The sequence below is a fragment of the Pelmatolapia mariae genome, linkage group LG7 (genome assembly GCF_036321145.2).
Source record: "Pelmatolapia mariae isolate MD_Pm_ZW linkage group LG7, Pm_UMD_F_2, whole genome shotgun sequence".
Classification (NCBI taxonomy): Eukaryota; Metazoa; Chordata; class Actinopteri; order Cichliformes; family Cichlidae; genus Pelmatolapia; species Pelmatolapia mariae.
The window spans coordinates 56,337,873-56,360,323 of NC_086233.1; the positions used below are offsets into that span (position 1 = coordinate 56,337,873).

A 22,451-nucleotide genomic window follows, 5' to 3' on the forward strand; every position below is an offset into this window, starting at 1 on the left:
AGAAGTTGGGATCCTCATGTTTGATTTGGCATAGATTTTTCCTGATGTAACCCTTCAATTTATCCGCATTTGGGATTCCTCCTGGACTACAACACCATAGTGCCACCTCTTCTAGGATCCAGTCAAGTTTTGCTCAACATGGAGCCAAAAGTAAGCAGTGACTTATTTTTACTGTTTTTCTCTGATGGGAGGGGCTTAGAGTTCACACTCACAGCATATTTAGAATACATCCTGCCATAATCTGAGGTTTCTTTTTGCCCCTTCCTTTAGGGGTCCCTACAGTGGATCATCTGCCTCCATCTCACCCTATACCTATCATCCTGCCCTCTCACACAAACTACTCATTTGTAATCCTGTCCTGGTCACTCCCAGTGAAAACACAAGCATCTTCACCTCTTCTCTTGACTTTATGTAGCAAAACCATATCCAAACCATTATAACAGGTCTAACTACTATCTTAATATCCTTCTGCTCCACCCCTGCCTCCACGCTCTTCTTTACCTGCCTTGTGCCCTGACTGTTGCTTTGCATGCTTGACCCAGCAGCCAGAAAGGCAAATGACTGACCTCATTGATACAAAACACAGGCGAGACTTTTAACGTTGACCAAGTCAACATTTTGAACCATTTATTGAGAGGTTCTGATCAGAGTATAAATCACACTACCAATTCTTAGGAAATAAAATGTATTTACAACAGAATTTTCACATACATCGGTTTCAAATAAAAACAGACAGTAAATGATATAAATAAGTTCTATGGAAAATAAAACCTGTCTTACAAAAAATATATGCAATTTCTGTATACATTTTCTCACATTGGTGCTAATAACATCTATACTGTACAGTTTTGGTACATACAGTATCATTTACAGCCCTGTGTGAGTCCAACAGTCCAGTCTGAAAACAACTACTTGCTCTGATATGAAGGTTTAAAAATAACAAACCTCCAAATCGGCATGGGCAACGATAAACAGATGATTTGAGAGAGATCACAGGGATCTCCTTGATGTCTCAAACACTGAACAAAGGTCGTTCTTACAGCAGGGGAGTACGGATGGTTGTTTTCAGACTGGCTAGACCAGTACCTAAAATAGGTGCTTTAAGAGCGAAGCTAAGTAGTGCACAGGCACTGACACACGGGGTCACATAACATTTCATATAAAGCCTACGTACATCTGCTAACAAACGTGAAGTGAGCTACTTAGCTTACATTCTTAGACCTTGTTAAAATACCTGCAGAGCGCACCCTCGTTTCACTGCGTCACAGGAGGTCTGGCAGTGTCAAAGCAGCTTTCGCTCACTTTTGTGGTATCTGAAGTAAGGATGCACTTTGAAATATTTTACCAAAGTCTTGGCGCAAATTGTACAGTAAAAAAAAAAAAAAGAAAAAAGGAAAAGAAAAGCAGACTAGACATCTAGACATTCATATTAAGAAGTCTTTCTGTGTTTGGGGGGTGTGTGTTTTCAGGGGCTGTTTTAATAAGTGCTGCTGTGGCGCTGTATCCTGTAGCGCTGACCCGGGCTTGCCCGGCACCGAGTCCTTTACTTTTGGTCCTTTACAGGGCGCAACTGTCCGACTGTCAGATGCAGGCTTAGACGAGGAGCCTCGAGAGTCACTGTGATGGTGGCTCTTGGGTCTACTTTCCGTGAAGGAAAGAGCCAAAGTTTGATGGGCCTCCATGGGTTTAAAAAGGTCAAAGGTGACGAGTGTCCGTGGTTGTTTGTGTTCTAGTTGGGCAGGACCAGAAGCAGGTTTCTTCTTCTCTTCTTTGCTACTGACATCTCTGTCCTTCTTTACTTCTTTCTTAACCTGAACGTTCGCAGGTTTGTGAGTTTTTCCGTCTTCTCTCCCCGATTTTCCCAGCGCAATGCTGTCTTTGCCCTCCCTGTGGCCACTCTTCTCCTTCTTCCCATGGGAAGACTTGTGTTTATGCGTGCAGGAGTCTCGAGCCTCCTCTCTGTCTGGCCGTGGGTGAGCCGCAGCGGGCGTGCTTCCCCGGTCCTTGTCATGCTCCTTCTCTCTCTTGACATGGGGTTGCGTTTTTGAGTCCCACTCCTTGGCCCACTTCTCGTCTCTCTGAGCTGACGGGTTGGTTGGGGCGGTTTTACCGCCCTCTCTCGTCCGTTCCTCTTCCTCTTTTTTCTTCATCTGCGGCAGTATCTGCGTCGTTGTGCAACCCTCTCGTCCTCCCTCAGTCTTAACTTTCTCTTGCTCTCTCACCCGGTCCTTCTCTCGCTCTCTGTCTTTCCCCCTGTCTTTTTTATCCTTTTCCTTCTCTTTACTCCTGTCCTTTTCCTTCCTCTCCTTCTCTTTCACCCTCTCCTTTTCATCCTTCTCTCTTCTGCCTTTATCTTTGTCCTTTCTGATTTGGGGTGCGTTATAAGTGCTCAGTATACTCTCTTTACTTTTCTCTTTCAGGCCCTGTCCTAATGTTTTGTGCTGCCTCTCTTCTTCCACATCACTTTCCTTCCTAATCTGCTGTGATGGCTTTGAAGGGGCACTATCTGCTCTGTTGCCCTCCTCGTGGTCCATCTGCAGTGTCTGACAGGTGTCTGCAGCTCCTTTGCCTTCCTCTTTTACATCTTCCTCAGCTTGAGGTTCCATTAGTGTGGGACTGAGTGCAGATTCATCTCTTTCTTTCTTGACTAAAGGTAGTGACAGTGCCGCTGACAACTCCTTCACGTCAGCTCTGTTCTCTCGCTCTTCCTCGTTGAAAATCTGTGTTGGAGTGTCTGGGGGTGGCCCCTCCCATTTCCCCGTGTCCTCCTCATCCTCCAGCTTCGTCACTGCCTTTACAGCAAGGTCACACTCAGTCGCTTCTACCTCCTCCTCTTCCTCCTCTTCTTTAATATAACATGTTACTTCTCTTGGTGAACATGTCTCCTCTTCCTTAACCTCCTCCTCGTCCTCCTCCTTCTCTTCATGTTGGTGATACTGTTTAAGTCGGATATGCCAGGCCAGACTACAGACAGCAGACACCGTCTTGAATTGGTGGACAACTCCTCTGGGGATGAAGTAGATGTCATTGTGGTAGAGTTGGATACGGGCGTATCGGATCCCCTCCCTCCTGAGCTGGTTCAGCTTGGCGTCATCGATCCACTGCACACACTGTAGAGGGCAAGGACAGGAGCACACGACATTCAACAACCCCTCAGAGAGAGTGAAAACATGCCTGCGGTGATAGCAGATCTGTGTTTTCTTACACTTAAAGCAGCATTAGACACTCTTTTTGAAAGTTTTTTAAGAAAACCCCCAACAGTTTTTAATGCTGTCATAACAAATATATTAGAATACGTTTGCTTTTAACACAACCAGGAAACACACTCTTCAATTTTCACTTACAAATGAAGTGTTAGGGTTTTAAATATGGTCTCAACAACCAGAGTGCGCAAATATATTCACGAACAGTTCTGCCGGTATGCACAGGGGTGAGGTGAGTTAGTCCCACCTCACATATCCCATTTTCAGGAACCGGAATTTTGGAAGAGCTTGTTATCTAAAAATGAAGCAAAATCATTGATTTGTTTTGCTGTTAATTTGGTCAACTGAAGCAAATCATGAGAGCTTCTCAATGAACAAACAACTTGCTATGAACTTATTTGGGTGAACGATCACTGATATAATTTTTGGTCTAGTTGCCAAACAGTTAAAGGTGGAGAGAAGAGCAACACCCTGCCTTTCATCTGCCAATTGCCAGAGGCGACACGTCATATGCAGAAGAGGAAAACATTAGACTCCACAATGTGCAACTGAAGGCTGTAACGCCAACAAAATACCTGCCAGTAGCTCAATATTTAAGATTCACAATGCCAGAGCTAAGTTCAGCACCCTGTGAGTGTTAGTTTTCTGTTAATTTAAGTTAATTTTTAGCTTTAGAATGACACTCATGGGCATAGTGAGTGTCTTATCAGCAGTATCCACTTTAGTCGCCTGCACACTTTTGTTTTTTAAGTTTGGCAGCTTATAAAAGCCTAGTTTTAGGTTCTATAATTTTGAGTAATGCATCCCATCTGATAGAAAGCTTTTTGTCATTTTCAGTGGGTTTTTTTTAGCAGACAGCTGACAAAGAGGCACCGTCACACAATAAAAAGCCAACAGAGAGCTATGAACTGTTTCCCCTCCGCTGTGGGTGAGACTTATTGATGCTCAGTGTCCATTAGTGCAAGATCTGAATTGTGTTTTACAGGTTAATCATTTATGGAGTTAAATTCTCCCAGAGGAAGACCACTGAAATAGCAAATTAAAACATCTACATTTGCCCCGGGGAGGGAAAAATTGGTGATATTCCAAAAAGCCAGCATATGTGTTTTATAGCCCAACAACCAAGTCTGACTGCTGTTCAGTGCAGAACAGGTGGTGCACTCTGTATTTATCAGACCTTTTAAATTACTGCTGCTGATTTTATGAGCTATACAGTGTGTTGAAAGATATGGGCAATCTATTAATTATTATTTTTTATCATTTTAAAATTTATATTTGCACACTTTTTAAAGAAGGCGTGACCTGAGAGACAAATTTTTTTTTTTATATCTGGCATGTACCCCTAGACACTGTTAAAAATGCCGGCCCACCTGAGAGAGCGGGGGTTCGTGGAGATCCAGCTGCAGCCTCATAACCACATCTGGAAAATCTCCTGCGTGGAAACACACAACGTCTTTGGTGATCCGCGCAGGAGTGTCGCTGCTGTAAAGAATACACACAACGTTTGTGATCAATCTCTAATCAGCAAAGAAAAAGACGCAAAAGCTACTGTAGACATATTATTATATAATATCATATTTGGAATTAACAGCACATCAATAATAAGCTGACCTTGACTGTAAATGTCAGTATTTTACATTGCCTGTCTTGACTGCTGCCGTTTTACCTTCATAAAATTTGTAACCATCTCTGTTAGTCTAATATATAATACACAGCTGTTCTTATACAGATGTTTAAGTGATAAGCTTAAAAACATAAGAAGATGTCACTTTGAACTCACTCCTCTCCACAGCGCACAGCCTTCAGCACACCGACAGCTGCAGTAGTTTGCCTCTCAAAGCCCTGACCGATGTGGTCAGCGTGAGCTCTCGTCCGGTCCTCAAACAGCATCTCTCTGGGCTCACTGGTTCTAGGAAGGTACTGCAGGTTCTTTATCTCATTGGTGGACCTGAAATACATTTACTATTATTATTTACAAGAGTCACAACAAATTTGAGATGTGCAGGTACCCCTAAAAGATAAATGCAGCTGCTTTAAAGACAGGGCGAACACACCTTTTCCTTTTGAAAGGTGATTTTGGCATGTCTGCCATAGGTATCATCTGTTCTCCAGGTCTGACCCACATGATGGGGCCGTCGTCACTCTCTGTGGGGCTTTGCAGTCGCAGACTGGAGAAAGTTCCCCAGGGCAGGGTCCGCTGCACAAACACAGGACGAGAAACGTCGGGTTACATAACGCCTCGCAGCACTTCACAGGCAGAAGTTAAACAGATGTCGACACGCCACTGACTCCAGTGGTGTGCACAAATAAAGACGCAAGCACACAAACCTCCAGGAAAGGAGACTTCTCTAACATGGTGATGAACTCGGGAAAGTAGTCTCCGACCTCTTCATCCACAGCTCCGACCAGACTGACCTGCCGCATGGCCCCAGCTCGGTACGTTCCCTGGGAATATGTCCGCTTCACCTGCAGGAGGCGCCGCAGAGGACACAGATTAGACCCAGCAGGTAATAATAAATCTAAATGTTAACCTGACATGCTGTTTTACTGCTGCACAAGATGCTTTTAAATAGGGCTGCCACAAACGATTATTTTGATAGTCGACTAGTCACCGATTATTTTTGCGATTAGTCGACTAATCAGATCATGCATCTATTGGACGTAAAACGTACAGTTTATTGCACCAGCAGCATCTGCTCTTATATAACTATCATTAGCTTACAGCTTTAAGTGTTTAAAGTATGTGCTAACTAAAAATAAAGACAAGATGATAGTTTATTACATTTTAATGAAATTTGCAGATTGTTTCTGTGAAGTTTAATAAACTCAGCCGTCTGCTCCTTGCTATCTAAAATATAACGGGACACCGGAGTATATTCTCGAGCATCTCACACTTCTGATAATCAGTTGTCTGCTTGACGTTTATTCAGCTGTGTAAAAACTATGAATTTAATCTCAGCCAAACCGATTTACTCAGGAACAAATAAAATACTAAAAAAGCCAAACAATAAGATTTTTAACTTATCTAAGTGACTTATATATCATGTTTAACCTGAGTAGCGAAAGACGGCGGTCGGTTTGAAAACGATTTGCCCACCGGCTCTAGTGAGCCTTGAACCCCGGCTCGCTATCGAGCTGGTGGGTAAGAGACGTCTCCGAAAACGTCGGAGCGCTTTTGAAAATATGTGGTGTCTTGGTAAACTGAGCAGATATTTGAGGTTTACACAGCTACATTCTCGTCTGAAAATATGTTAAACGTTTATTTTGTGACCCAGAAAGAATAATAAGAGTAATATTAAAACTAACTAGCTGCCGCCATTGTTGGAAACTGAGCAGGGCCGCGCTATGAATTCTGGGATAGGTTGGGCCACGAAGTATACACCCGACACATCCTTCAAATCTGGGGAAATGAAGGGCGCATTTGTCTGCTGCACTTGTCGGAGTCTTCGAATTTGGACAGTCTTCGTCGTGTCGCTGTAACGTAATTGGCCTACTAATGCGGGCACAGGAGGATGCGGTTCCTGAATTTGGACACAGCTACGATAGTGGACGCCGCTTCTTCTTCTTCGGGGTTTAACGGCAGCTGGGATCCTTGTACATGCAGTGCTGCCATCTTCTGTTTCAGTCCGTTATTACACTCTTAAAACCTACTACTTATTCCTGCGTCTTTTGGGATCTTACAAAGCTTCAAACGACGCGGCGACTATTAAATTAGTCGTCGACGATTTTGATAGTCGACGTAATCGTGACTAGTCGACTAATCGTGGCAGCCCTACTTTTAAAACATTATATACACCTTTTATAGGCATGTTCATCTAGCAGCTGAGGCTAACACAGTCTATGCATTCGTAACATAAATGGAGGAACCCTTCCACTTCACCTGCCCTTAATAAAGCCCTCATTAAGAGGACAAACAGTATTAAGAGGACAAACACTCTGACAGACTGAAGAATTAAAAATCTGTAACACAAAGAAAAATGCATGGAGTAGACATGATAACGTACAGCACTTCATAAAGCTTTATCATTTGTCACAATCTGCCACAAGGCTGTTTGTTTCCTTCCTGCATTGTAATGTACCGCAAGTACTTCTAATTTTAACCCCTAACTAATCATTAAGGGTTTGTAGTGATAAGGTTTTAATGATAACACTTTGCATTAACAAAAGATCCAACTGGATTCATCTTGGTGGAAATTAGAGCAGAAGATTTGTTTATTTAGTAAACATATGTCAGAATATGTCAACAGACCATAAACAGATGATGTTTATATGATAAATACATTACACAGAGATAGTACAGGTAATCTCCCAACACACTTTTCACACAAAGAGTTTAAGTTCTGTTCTTTGAGACAGCCAAACAGCGATAGCACTAATTTTCTATTGTAGGGGGGCTTTTTTTTTTTTTTTCTTTACCAAAACGTAATTTGTTCTGTCACAACAAAGTCGGCGCTTTCTGGGTTTTTCTCTACATGATTTTTGGAACAAACAATCTTTTTTTCTGCATTTGATGCTGCTCTTTGTTAGTGGATTTATTTTCCTGCTGTATTTCATTATTATTGATAACTCCTGTAATACTTAAGGACACTAAAAATGCACTCATTGGCCACTTTAATGGGTACACCTCACTAGCACCAGATTGGACCTCCTTTTGGCTTCAGAACTGCTTTAGGTTTTGGAACAAGGGGCTGGAAACATTCATCAGATTTTGGTCCATATTGATAAGATAGCATCACACAGCTGCTGCAGGTTTATTGGCTGCATTTCCCAAAGGTGTTCTGCTGGATTAAGATCCATGGAGGCTATTTGAGTACAGTGGTCATAAAGGCATGGACATTGTCAGTAACAATACTCAGGTAAGCTGTGGAATTTAAAAAATGCTTAGTTACTACTAAGGAGACCAAAATGTGCCAAGAACCTTCTAAACCCTAAAGACGGTTTTGTGGGAAAATCCCAGAAGATCAGCAATTTCCAGTGAGGACATCTGGCACCAAGAACCACGCCACATTCAAAGTCACAGAAATCACCTTTGTCTGTGTAGGTTCTCAGTCATCCAGGTCATGGTAATCTAAAGAGCTTGGAAAGAAAAGCAACTGGACTTCTTTAAGTTTCTTGAAGACATTTAACCTCTCATCTGAGAAGCTTATTCAGTAAATCATCTCTCTTCTCCATTTTGATGCCCACTTTGAACTTCAGCAGGTTGTCCCGACCATGTCAACGAGCTTAAATGGATTGAGTCGGTGCCATGAGGTTAGATATTTACAATACTTGATAGCTGAACGCTTACCTAAAACAGCAGCCAGTAAGTGTGTATACACGGGGGCTGAAGGAAAATCCGCTGCATGGTGATAAATTAATTATTTAAAGTTATTTTGTTAATTGGAACATTATTCACTGAACCATAAAAGTCATTCTGCTTATCAGACAGTTAAAAATGGCAGGACACTGCATAGATTTCTGTCAAATAATGAAACAGATTCAACGTCTTTAACTCCACAGGAGCTAATCTTGCATACAGGTGTAGTTAACCACCAAATGGCCATTAACCAGGAAAAACGGTGTTTACACAAAGGGGAAGACAGTTAAACATCCTGCAAGGGCTGAATAACAGCGTTAGAAATTACAATCAATTAACGCAGCCCTGCGGTTTCAATGTCGAGGCGCAAACCATTAACTAAATGACCCTAGCTTGTAACCAGCAAAGGACTTTTCACCCATTTCCTGTCATCTCTCCTCTGCTGTTGTCTTACTAACCACAGAAAATAAATGGAAATGCATAAAACAGCATATTATAGAACTACATCTCCATGCATCACACCACAAAGTGGAGATGTGATAACAGAGGGAACAGGAGTTAGACGATTTGAGTTTTTATTCGTTTACAGGTAAATGTGTTAAATGTTTAAAAAAATGTTCAGCATAATGTGCAAAGATTTGCAATGAGGGAACGTGTAATAGCTAAACAGAACAAATGTTCCCCTAAAACATGTCCTCACCAGCCAAAACCATGTCCACTAAAACCTTCAAGAATCTGTATCCCATTTTTCTTTTATTAAAAGATTTTTTTATGCATTTTTCACTTTGTTAACTATGTAAAATGATTTGAACCCAGAATAAGTCACATCATAAACAGTGATCTAAAACAGTGTTAACTGTAGACCCATGTCTACTCGGTCTGTGACACAAAGCACTCTCAAGTCAAGCCGTGCAATAAAACACGTGCAATACTACCATCCATTACTCCCACATGTGAGCTTAGTGTCTGGAGAAACTCCGACATGTCTGACAGCGACACGGCCGCGAGTACATCGCTCACTTTACTCAGGGGGGCTTCACCATCTCACTGTGCCATGAACACAACGACAATAAAGGCTTCCTATTCTATTATAGTCAGCTGAAAGCATTTTTTAATAGTATGTAAGAAAAAAAGTCGCACAGTTCACTAGAAAAGAGCTCTCATTATTCCTATTTTCAAATCAGGGGGAGAAAACAGCTTCTCATTTCCAATTTTCATTTCTAATTTCCACAGAGGTAGCAGCTCAACAATTACTGACACATTCAGAGGATAATAATCTAATTAAATAAATGTTATGGCTAAAAGGGAGAGTAGTAAAATAGTAAGAAACAGTATCATTCAAGATCTTAAAGCATTTGAAGGCGATCTGTGTGTGACGTGGTTTATTTATTACTGCTCAAAGCGGGGCTTAAACCTACATCTTGAGACACTAAAGCAGGTATTGCACAAGGATAAATTCTTAGACTTTTTAGCTTCTATATTAATGACATTAATGTGTGTAACACAGGTAATGGATTACAAACACATGCTGACACTTCAGTTTTATTTGCATGGCTGCAGCCAAACTAACAAATTGCTTGGACCAGGAGGTACACTGCTTACAAACACTGTTTCTTTGTGTTTCCAGTAACAAACACAATGGAATCATTTTGGTTTAACAACGATGGACAAATGCATAAAAAAAAAATTAATTAAATCTGAGCAGCACTGTTAAGAGCTGGTAAGCAGGTTTAGAGATTGGCTTCACCATATTGTATAACCTCCCGGCCTCGGGCATCTGCCTCTTATCAAACCACTTACATCTTTCTCTAATCACGCTATCAAAGTTCTGAAACCAGAGGCATTTCATTACTGTAATATTTCTTAAGCTATAATTTTCTCTGTTTTATTAATTTCACAAATTACTCCAATACCAAAATAAAGGCTGGAGGACAAAAGTGCCCACAATACATTGTTGCACAGTTTTAACACAGTTTTACAACTGACACCACTGAGGTAATATAACATGTATCAATTTACTGTCAGTAATATGTATCCTTTAGAGATTTAAGACATTCAGAAAGTCTCAACTCAACTTAAATGATGGCTAAAGAGGAACCAGATCTGTGACCATTAACATTACGCTGATGTGTGTTATATTTAATGCTGCATGCTTGCATTTTTACTAGTTGCTCATGTTTCATGTTGTAATTTGTTGTGTGGGCTACATTGTTGCACATGTCACTTACAGAGACATATATATCTTAGACAAAATCTTTCTTTTTTTGCCATAATATTATAAACAATGTATTCTCTCCTCTTTTACTCAGTTTCTCTGTTTGAGGATTTTTTTTTGACTGATTTCTGATGAATAAAACCCATGTTAGAGTGAAAAAGGTTTTTTTCTGCATACAATTTTCACGTAACTGTCAACTTAAATACATGATTTAGCTTTCTTCAGTCACTAGATTGGTTCTTTGGGTCTGAAAACTAGTTTTTAGCTTAGGTAGCTACCATTTTGGTGCTTCAGATAACATTATTTGCATACAAATTTAAAATAAAAACATACCAAAGGTGTTTTTATTTCTATTCTTTGTTAATTTGGTCAAATTTGTCAAAGCGATTAGCATCAGGAGATGTCTGTGCATATATTTAGCTGGTGGTGTGTTTGTGTTGTGCACCCTTCTGAACTTTTTACATCATGCCTAAACTAGCGCTGAACTAATAAAAGCTCAGCAGAGATGAGAGAACCCACAGTGGAAACAAACTTGAAATAAACTGAATTGAAAACATGAATGGATGAATGAATAATTATATAAATAAATCCAAAATATAAAGCTACATCGCAGGTGCAGCGATTTGTTAAAAACATCTACAAGCATGGAAATACAGTATATCTGGCAAAAACAGAGTTTGCTGATAATCCCAAACTGCTCCAATTGAGGTCTGGACTCTGGGGAGGCCAATCCATGACTCATTGTGTGTGTTTTGCTATCCCATGTATGCTTTTTCTGCACTGGCAGTGAGTTTTGGATCACTGTCATGCTGAAAAATGAAGCCTTGGCAATCAGAGGCTTTCCAGATGGTATTGCAGAGTGGATCAAAATCTCAAGGTACTTTTCTGCATTCATAGGTCTATGTTTACAAGACCCCCAACACCATGACAAAGCCTCCACCATGTATTATAGATGGCTGTAGATACTCGTTTTGTACATCTCGCCTCCTTGATACATATGAGCCAAAAGTCTAGCATACCTCAGAGGCTTTTCTCCAAAGTTTTCAGCTTTGGGAATCACATTGTTCCAAAAATACAATTTTACACCTGTCAAACTGTGTTATCTTTGACATTTCAAAATTTGAGAAAATTTCTCATTTGATTCAACTAAAAAGACCTTCAGAAACCATGGAGAACTATTGCTCAAGACCGCTTTAAAGATTACAAGAAAATCTGGCTCCTTTAAAGCAAAATACAAAGAAGTGGGGGCTGGCTCAATATTTTTGCACAATACTGTGTGATAACTCTGTTCCAGGATCCATATCATAAAGCAACATTAATCCCAAAGGAGATAAATCGGGAAAATCTGCTGACAGTTGCACAAAGTTTGGGTTTAGTGAGTCTAGCAACAGGATGAAATGCACCATCTGCCTTATGTTAAAGTCATGATGCCAGACAAGCAGAAGCAATATCTGATTACAAAGCACTTGGAATATCAGTCCAATCGAGAATGAGAGAGCGAAGGAGAGAGAGCCCTTGGAATAATTTTCTTCCCAGCGAGGGGTCTCTGGCATGAATAATTTTTATTTTTCTTGACCTAAATTGATTCCCCAAAATTCTGCGAGCATGTTAAACTGATGGCTGAATATGAGCTGGATGTCCTTTATCTCATGATTTCTTCACTAAGACACTGTCAGTAAAAACAGATGCAGACCGATTACTGATAAAATAAAAAGTTAGGTCCTGGCACTTCTTCAGACACCTGAAACTCAAATTAAGAGTTAATTTATTCTAATGCATGGACCATGTGTTAAAGGAGCAATTCATGCCAAAAATCACACATACACATTTTTTTGTGGTCTGTAGTGCTTGGAGATATATTTGGAGATATCTGCCTTGAATATAAAGAAATGGAAATCGCCTACCTGAGCAAACACTGTTCTGAGCTATTTCTTATAGGAAGTATTTTCTTTCTATTGACTACATCCACCAGGCAAAAGCTCAGCTGACCTCATTTATGTTTCCATCCAATCTTGTTGTTGCTACCATGAAATTCTGGCCATGGGTAGGTGGACACTTCTTGTGCAAAGTGATGCAGCTTACAAGTTTAACACTTTAAAAAGAAAACACTTCCTGTAAGAAACTTTTTTTTTTTTGACTGACTGTAGAAAATGCTTAAGTGTAGCTCCGATTCACAACAAATGCTGTGCAAAAAATGTCACATCTGTTTACATCTTGTCAATTTTGAATCATCTGAATAAAAAGGAATCTAGAACAAAAACAAAAGCAAACCTGCTAAGTAAACTGATAACAACATGACCTATGATCTGCTGAAATTCGGCCAGAAGAAAGCGAAAGCTAAGAGTTGTGTTTACCTGACACCTCAGGAAAATATAAGTATCTGAAACACTGCTATAACCTTTTTTTCCTGTTCTCTTCAAGCACCTGAACTAAAGGTGTGAGTCCACCTGAAGGTGCCCTTGAAGAGGTTTTGAAGACACACCATTCGCGCTCACAGCTCAATGAGACCACTTGAAGACAGAAACACTCTGACAGCACGAGTCCCGAAAAGCTCTACCCGGTAACTGTGCGGACAAAGACTGTTGAAGTGGTGTTTCAGCCTGTCACTGTTTGAGTCTGAGCTGCTCACGCCTCCAGACTACAAAGTGACACTTTACAGTATCAAAGCAGACACTTGAGCATCCTCTCCTTTTCATGCTTTCCAGCACAGAAACTAAAATTAAAAACCAAAACTCATTCTCACCTGAGAATGGAAGTTGACCATGGTGGTCGTCTCTATGTCCTTCTTCCCAAGCACCTCCATTTTCACTGGTGCGTTGGGGAACTTGTAGGAGAAGTAGTCCAGGAAGTCTGGGAGGTAGGACGCCGCTCCGTGGATGATTCCCATCACGAAACACGCTGCCTGGGCCTTGTCCTCGCTGAACGACAGGGTCACAAATTCATCGGCGAAGCGCTGCATCTCTGCCGGAGAAAGGCAGGCCAGCTCCTCGTTGTAGGCGTGCACCACAGACGCACCTCCGTTGGCTTGCTGCTCGATGTGAATCAGACGTCTGAACTCCAGGCCAGCCGTGCCCGGGGCCGGGCTGCAGTGCAGCGGGGAGCTGTAGCTGAGCCTCTCTCTGACCATGGAGGAGATGGAGGTGGAGGTAGCCGCAGAAACAGCAGCATCCTGGTGGTGTTGTGCGGCACTGTGGTTGAGACTGCTGCTGTCACTGTTCACGTTAATCCGATTGAGCAACTCTGGCAGACCCAGGGACACCCCTGAACACACAGTCTGGCACGAGCGGTGGTACATTTTGGGTCTGCCTTGCCTCTCCTTCGTCCGCTCGCCATCTTTGTGCTTCTTTTTCTTCTTCTTCTTGAGCTTCTTCAGAAGGAGGTCTTCCTCCGAACCAGCCTTGGGCTTCTCCTTAGACTCTGTCATACAGACAAGATCGTGTTTAAAATGACAAGCAGCTTTTGCAGCCTGTAATCTCTAGCTAAACTGATATTACCAGTAAAGTTTACTTTGAAACAGCTGATCTTTTGGCAACTCTTCAAAGGTGAGTTCATTTGCTCTGCCGTGTTATATTTCCATGTTTCTACATTGAATTTATGGCATTTACTTCCTTTTAAAACTGAAAACACTTCCAAAATTCTGGCATAATATCTAAAATAATGCATTTAGTCACACGGAAGCCACCTGCTTTTACATTTGAAATACAAAACACGTTTAAGGGCTTGAAATAACTTGAAATTATCCCCCCAAAGAACAATCAGTGCTGTAGTTTCTCACTTTCAGCTCCACTGCCCAATGCTGGATTTTATTCCTACCTTTCTGCGGAGAAACCACTTCTCCGTTTTCTCTGGCAATCTCGTGGACAGGTGGCAGTTTGTGATTTTTCCACTCTTTATTCTTTTCCTTCTTCTTCTCCCTGTCTTTCTCCTTCACCTGGTGATCTGAGGAGAGGAAACGAGAGAGGACAGCGAGGTGAAATGCTGCTGCATCCATGCTGGGAGACATAAGTGACGGACAAACAGCTCCACGTGTGTGTTTATATATCACCATCTGGGCCCAATAAACACTGGGCCCGAGTTACAGTAAATTATGTAATAATGTCTAAAATGTGTTTTTAGGACCAGTACTGCTTCGCGGGTGGGTTTTTAATTTGCCCATAAAGTGTGTGAGCGCGGTTCAAACAGGGCAGCCCGGCTGGGCTCTCCTACCTCTCTGTAGCATTTTCACGTCGCCGTTCTCGGGCTTTGTATGGCAGCTAGCTGGGCTCACTCTCTCCACAGCAGCGCCCGGGCTCTGCTGCGCTTCGCTGCTCTTCTCCTTGTGTCGCTTCTCTTTCGCCTTTTTTACTTTGTGGGGCGACGCGAGGAAGTTGCTGATTTTGAATATTTTCCGGACAGGGGTGGCGGGCACTGCGGCGGCGGTGGAGTGGCTCGCCTTGGCCGGGCCGAAACTCCATTTCGCTGGGCTCCCACAACTCTGCTTCCCGTTGTGTTTTTCCCCTGCGCACACCTCTCCGTTCAGTTTCCTGTGCTTCAGGCCCTTCTCCTCCACCCGGACCTTCTTTGGGGGCGGTGGGAAAATGTCGCTGGAAGACTGCGGACGACTCTCCGGCGGTCGCTTAGCTATCAGGGGTTTAGGGGAATTTGTTTTGCTGTTTGCTGCGAAATGCATGGAGTCCCCGGACTCGGCCATCTTGGAAGTTTCTATTTTTTACGGTCAGACGTAACTGGTGCGTGAGAGACAGGCCGGGGGCGGGGCTTAGCGGGTTACGTAGGACGGAAGGAGATGAGAGCGCAGCAGACGGTAGTGTGTTTACGGGCTGCGGGACAACACTGCAGTGAGTGGAGGAGGGCCGCTGACAGAGGCGGCTTTATGAGCTTAATAATGTCACAGTGTTCTGCTTTGCTGGGCTGGACTATCAGCTTTACTCCTCCAACACGGGTGGAAAGGGTCGCAACTACCTTCATCCCACCGAAGAAAGAATTCAGTCATTTTTCAATTACCTATTATCAGAGGACATTGCAGCAGCCCCCAGTCTATCCGAGGAGCCAAGATAAAATAAATATAAATACTAGCCCTTTGAGAACAAAATAAATAAAACATATTTAAAATTATTTAAAATTAAAACTAACTGAAACAATTTTGCAAACTTAAAAAAAAATTAAAAATAATATCAAAAAATCCTTAGCCTAAGTGTTTGTTACTTTGTTGTTATCTGTGCTCAGTATACAATAATAATTAATGGAGACTTGAGAAACTAATAGAAACTAAAATAAACATTTTCAAAACATAAAAACTGAACTGAAACAAGGAAACCCAATATGAAAACTAACTGACCTCAATTAAAAGCAAAAAGTCCAAATGAAATAAAAATAAAGACTAATTAGAAATTACAAAACTATAATGACCCTGACTACTACTACTACCACTACTATTACCATTAATAAACACTTTAGTGTCAGTGCACGCAAAATAAAATGGACACAATGAAATTTACTCAGCTGTCATCTCAGTGTAAAACCCATAAAATAACCATTATGAAAAAAAGAGCCTTTCAAAGTTTTTCTGTGGACATTGGCTGCTTTTTTATTTTTTTCTGATTTCCAGTCCAGTCCTTATACCATACAAAGATGAATGTTTTTGTTGTTGTTTCTTAAGCCACGTAATACTGACCTATGAATCATTCAAGGATAAAAGGCACCATCACTGGGTCTCCATTTTAGCCACACAATATGAACTTTTATTGTGTATACACATAACAGAAGCTATTTTTAAATTGTATGTTTAGGCAATTTTTTACTAGCAGTTTGCTGCAATAAAAGGGAATTTGTTCACTTTTCTTTAGTTGAATCTACAAAAAAAATGTCAAAGATAACAAAGCTTAACAGGCATAAAATAGTTTTTGCACCAACGAGATTAAACTTAGCATCTTTTGCAGTGTGTCCTTGAAAAATCTGAGGAAACTGGACAAGTGGAGGACCAAAGAAGAAGCGGCAGGGCTAAAAGAAATTATCGATAGTAGATGGACAAGTTGCTATACTGTATTTCCATTTTTATTCACGTTTCAGTAAATTACTGCAACTATGTCACCATAAATTACTAGTTTAAATTAGTTTTTTTCATTAATTATGGGTCATGTCAGATTAGTTTTAACATGAATTTGCACACACTGTCATAGTTAGACTTTCCTGTCCAGACAGATATACAGAAATAAGTATGAATTTTATAGTTTCGTGAGTCCATTTTGTTCATTCAACAACAAAAATGGTTTTAATCAGAATCATAATTTTGCATTTTTTATCTCTACAAAAAAAATCTGGTATGTTCTTGTGGTTTTAAAATGTTTTTTGTAATGATAGAAAATTCATAATCCCCATAAATGCATTTATCTATGGGGTTGTAATAAAAAAAATCTGTGAAGGATTCACGTATGTTCTGTCTTTTTTTTAACACCTTTTTTAAGAGTTTTATTATCATTCTTCAATGCAGCGTTTCTTAAATTAAGCTATTAGCACCCCCTAGTGGTACACTTGATTACTACAGTCATCCATCCATTCGCTTCCGCTTATCCTAATCAGGGTCGCGAGGGCCGCAGGATTTTTTTTTCCTTTTACTGTTAATTTAAAATATGAGTCATACATAATTCCTAAACCGATAAAAACAAAACAAAACAAAACGAAAATGTTCTTGATTAACCACAGTCTATTAACACTCTATATTTAAAATTCTCATTCGGGTCAAATGGTAATAAAGGACAAAAAACAAGTAAATGGATTAATGGTTGAAACGTAGCAGCAACGTGTGAAGGTAGAGATAAAAAAAAAGAAAAGAAAGAAAGAAGAGAGCTACATGTCTGCGTGAGACAAAAAAAAAACAAAGCAGTGAAATTGATTTTTAAAAATCCAGCTTCTGAGAAAAAACGTATTTCAGGACATGGTGAAAAAAATTGTTTGCCATTATTTTAACGATGTAGCATTAAAGGTGTTTGTTGTGCTCCTTTAAAAGGGCGTGTGTTTTTTCTCCCACAAGATTTCGCCCTTGCTGGGGGCCATTATAAAGGTTTTAGAGCAATTATTGAACTGGGTTGTATGTAAACTTGTTTTCACTACTGAAAAAAAACTCACAAACTAGCCATAAGTCAAAATTTAATTATCTCAAAATCTTAAGGTACTGAGAAAATAACTTGAAACTCAAGGCTTTTATGTCGACATTTGGAGACGATAATGTGAAATTTTGAGTATGATGAAAATGTTGTTTTTTTATTTATGAGACACTTCTAGCTTGTGCCAGCAGGTGGCAGTGAAGTAGTGGGAATGCATTGAAGGGCTTTTTATGAGTGTTTGTTTTCCTGTGGAAACCACCCTGCTCACTGACCCTCACCACTGTGCCATCAAACCTTACTCATGTTGGGAGTGGTCAGCTGCACATGTTTTCATCACTATTGCACAACAACAAGTTAGTCACTAGTTTAATTAAATGCAATATCTAAAAACTATTATTCATTTAATGTCAATGTTGGGCAATTAAAATTAAAACGCTGTCTTTCGTCACATACTAATATTAGATGAAAGATATCTCTCTGTTATGGCACTGAAACATTTCATTCCCATAGCTATCTCACTCGTCCACATCTCTTTCTGAGCTCCTCTGGTTCCCATCTACTGCCTTGAAAGAAGAAGTCTTAATCTGTGCAGAGAGATCGGAAAGGTAGTGTACACAGTGTTCACGAGCGCTTACTCAAAAATGAGATTTGTTTATTTCTTTTGGCCGAAATAGCTCATTAGATTGCACACTGACTCTTTAAACAGTTTTCACAGAGAAGAGAAGACAGTTTGCAGTACATACAGCTTATTTCTGGTTCCTATCACACAAGGCAGTGGAAAGACGATAACTCTTTGCAGCATCTTCAGCAGAGGCAGAAAGTCCAGCTACCTGACTGCTATGCTCGAGGACAGATTTGAGGTATCATTTTGTAGTATTCTACTCCAACTGGGAGGGAAATGGTTCAACTTTTTATTTCCCCACATTTGGCATCTTCAGTGACTTTATTATCGCTTTAAACATTAAACTTGGAGTAGATAAAATTCTGAAAATAAAGACCAGCTCTCACAGTTTGTTTTTCTGCACTCTTATTCGTGGCACGCTGGAATAATAAACAGTTTTATTGTTTTAACATTGTCAGGCAGCCATACTTTGCCTTTTACGTGCAGTGAAGTATTATATGGCAACACCTGACTAATGTCATAATGTTTAGCAGTCTCTAAAAATATGACTGTGGAAGTGGTGCTGAGAAGAAGAAGGTTTAGTAAATAAGGGGTTTCTGCGGTGCGTTCAGGCACACCTTTATGTGAGTTTATCTCTAGGCTATTGTCTGTGTATGATGCATGGTTTCTATTAAGCGCAGCTGGGACGTTTACAGTATGCAGCACAAATCCATTCAGTATGAACATCAGGTTATGATGGAAAACCGAACGGCTACGTCTCTGTAGAACCTTTACTACAAAACACGCTTCACACGTTTTTAAAAGAAAAAGCACCTCTCCTGCAATGGAAAAATACCTCTTTATTCGATGTGCATGCCAGGGTCTCAGAAATGTCCGCTCCTGGTGGGCAGGCAGTGACAACAGCAGATAAGCTGTTCCCATGTTAAGCCCGTTTTCCATATCCTTTATCAGGACGAGGATTATTAAATATAAGTTTTAAACAATTTCTTAATGAATTCCAGGATTTTGGATTAGAAACTAATTGACCTGACGTTATCTGGTGTTGGCTAGCTGCAGGAAATTCAGCCCAGATGTGAGGGACATTTGATTGTTTCACTTTTAAGAGTCACTATCAGTGTTCGATGAAAAACATTCTCACACATGGCAAAGGAATGCATCAGTTACTGCAGAATTAAAGATCCGGGCAAATCATGTGAATATGACTGTAGGCGCATTTTTATAACAGAGAGGGATGAAGGAGACTTTACATTTGGGCCCATTCACATGATTAGGCCAGGTATTGCATCACAGAGCTGAATATTTATTTATTCTTGGCATGCGAGCCGAGAGACGGTGGAATAACGCAGGTAGGGTTATACCTTCAGGCAGGCAGACTGAGTGTGGTGTTACAGGAGGCTGGCGCTGCACTACGACAGTTGTTGGGTTCACTCCAGTGCAGCTGGAAATGGGACACTTATGCACATAACAGACACAAACGACGGCACTGGCTCCTCTGCCCGAAGTGGATGGAGATGAAGTGGTCTGCCAGGACGCCCAGGCAGCAGAGCCCGGATTGATGGTCAGATGTTTGTTCTAGTCCCTATGGAAAAAAAAAAAAAAGCACAGTGTTTACATGATCAGGGACAGAGAGTGGGCCGAGCCAACTCACCGAGGGAATTCAAAACACTGTATCCCAAAAGGGCACCATGAAGAGAAAAAAGCTGCAGTCCATAAATGGATAAAGCAGGAGTGAGGTTATTATCGGGAACAATGGAGCTGCTGACTGGGATCTGGAGCTGTCAAAGAAACAAAACGAATTCATTCAAATGAATCTAGCCTTTACATGTCGATCGACTGCTCTAAAAACTCCAATCGTTCTCATTTCATCATGCGGCCCGTGCGTCAGGCTAGTTTGTTGTGGTTAAGCAGTAAATGTCTGAGATTTAGGGTTGGCCGCTCTGTAAAAGATGCAGCCCTGTGATAATAAATCAATACAACCTAATGCTAAGAGAGCGTAAACATTTATCTCACACCATTTCCCAGTGTAAGTGTTGAAGTACTGAAGTGCCTGTGAAAGGTGAAAGGACACTTATTCCTGGCTTTTATCCTGCCAACAGTTGTCAAACGTCAAATGAGCTCATAGCTGCATTAGCACAGCAGGAGAAGGAGGAGGAGGAGGAGAACCATCCAACTTGAAATTTAAAGTTAGACAGAGAAGGGTTACACAGATTACAATAGCCAAAACATTTTAAAATACTCCTCTCTGAGACCAACCGCAGGATTTAAAGCCGTTACGCTCTTAGACAATGCAGTTTCTCCAGATGCGTTCGTGACCTCGCAGACCGGCGATGTGCCGCATCCAGCCTTCTACTTCAATCGTTTTTCATTTCTAACCTGAGGCTTCCCACGGTGCTCTCACTAAACAAATGGTTTCCTTTGTCATTATTAAAGGACAGCTGAGAAATCTCTCAGCTGGTCAAATAGACACAGACAAAAAAGTGCGCAGAGATCGTGTCTCGGTCGATAAGTAAGATAATTTTAGTGGTCTAACAAGCATTAAAAACAGACACATTTCTGAAACATCAAACACTGGCATTGCATGCTATCACTCATATCTCATATCCTGTTGTGGGACTGACATTTACACCCGGGGTCCGAGAAAGTAAAGCCTCATTATCCAAACTCCCTGTGAAGCAGATGCCTCATTTAGCTCATGTGACTCGGTTTTCTCTCTTTCCTGTTTTCTGACTATATGTAGACAAAACGAATTACCCAAGACCCCAAATCACAGATGAACAGTCTGTACACAGTCAGATTAACCTCTCCACCCACAGATTGCCTCACCGATCCCTGACACTTGTTGGGGATTAGAAGTGTCCGAATAAAGTCAATAGTACACGAGATATTTATCTCTTCTGGAACTGTGTTTTAATCAAATGGTCTTCTTAGATAAATCAGACATTCCTGCCCGCCATTAATCATGAGCTGAACTAAGCCTCACAGTTTACAGTAAAATGAAGCATGCCCATTCAAATCTGAATAACAGCCTCTTGGCTTCAGTCCAGCAGCAGCTTTTTTGCTTCAAATGCATATTTTAACCTGTCACATGTGCCATTCACATGTTTGTGGACGCATTGTCAGGAAGCTCGGGATGCTCTTGCCAAAGCAACTGTGACACACATGCATATTCAAGTCCGTGATACATTTATCATTACAGCATAGAGGGAGAATGTGTTGCAAATGTTCTTCATTAACTGATGTGAGTGGAATTAGAATCAATTGTAATCCAATAAATGGTTAAGACATGTGCTTTCTAAAGTTTTCATGTTTTATAATGTTTCCCAAGTGATTACTAACTGCTGCAGTTAATTCTGCTTATATTACGAAGCAGAAATATCTTCGGATTTCCTCACGCTTCATGCATATCATCCACTATCTTAAAAACGTACCTCCTCTCACTTTTCTGTTTTATTTTCCCCTCTTTCTTTCTTTCTTTCTTCCTTCCTTCATTTTTCTCAGATATCTCACAGATTCACTTTTCACTGCACAGCTCCATCATTTCCCACTCCCTCCTCTTCTCCCTCCCACCTTTCCTCCTTCTCTTGCTCTCGCTGCGCTTCTCACAAACTGAGGTGGGTGTTTTTACACTCTCTCCCTCCTCTCCCTTCACTCTTTGCTCTCAGGCTGCAATGAGGTTAACAGCCCTGTGCGTATGTGGGACCCTGCTGGCCTTCTCAAGTCTCTCTTGGATCACAGCAGACTCTGATGAAGGAATACTCCTTGTGGATAAAGGATTTGGCCCCTGCACTGTAACACTGACGCCTGGGGGGCCGTGCAGACAGGTGCAGCATGAGAGCATGTGTCCTTACTTACTCACTTTGCCACCGCTGAGGATTCACCTGCCACAGCAGCTCAAAGAGCTGGAGAAGATCGTGGAGGACCTGCAGAAGCTGAAGGACAGTGTGGATGAACTGCGGGAGATCTGCGCAGACTGTACAGTAAGCCAAACTGAGAGAGAGTGTGGAAGGCAAAGAGA

At 41.2% G+C, this 22,451-nt stretch overlaps 1 protein-coding gene across 1 annotated transcript; it reads right to left on the reverse strand.

Moving 5' to 3' along the window:
* Positions 1–62: 62 nt before the first annotated feature.
* Positions 63–15,427, reverse strand: LOC134631482 (lysine-specific demethylase RSBN1L-like). Its single transcript, XM_063479882.1, has 8 exons — positions 14,921–15,427; positions 14,528–14,653; positions 13,458–14,131; positions 5,532–5,669; positions 5,258–5,400; positions 4,984–5,151; positions 4,574–4,685; positions 63–3,110 (listed from the first exon to the last, which is right to left on the reverse strand). Exons 1-8 carry the CDS (start codon positions 15,402–15,404, stop codon positions 1,425–1,427), a joined length of 3,531 nt encoding a protein of 1,176 aa, XP_063335952.1. The 5' UTR covers positions 15,405–15,427; the 3' UTR covers positions 63–1,424.
* Between the last annotated feature and the right edge of the window lie 7,024 nt (positions 15,428–22,451).

Coding starts and splice junctions, on each gene's coding strand:
- LOC134631482 (XM_063479882.1), bottom strand. CDS start 15,404: ATGGCCGAGTCCGGGGACTCCATGCATTTCGCAGCAAACAGCAAAACA. Junction 14,654..14,920: donor CGTGAAAATGCTACAGAGAG/GTAGGAGAGCCC, acceptor TCCTCTCCTCAG/ATCACCAGGTGAAGGAGAAA. Junction 5,152..5,257: donor TCACCTTTCAAAAGGAAAAG/GTGTGTTCGCCC, acceptor AATGTATTTCAG/GTCCACCAATGAGATAAAGA.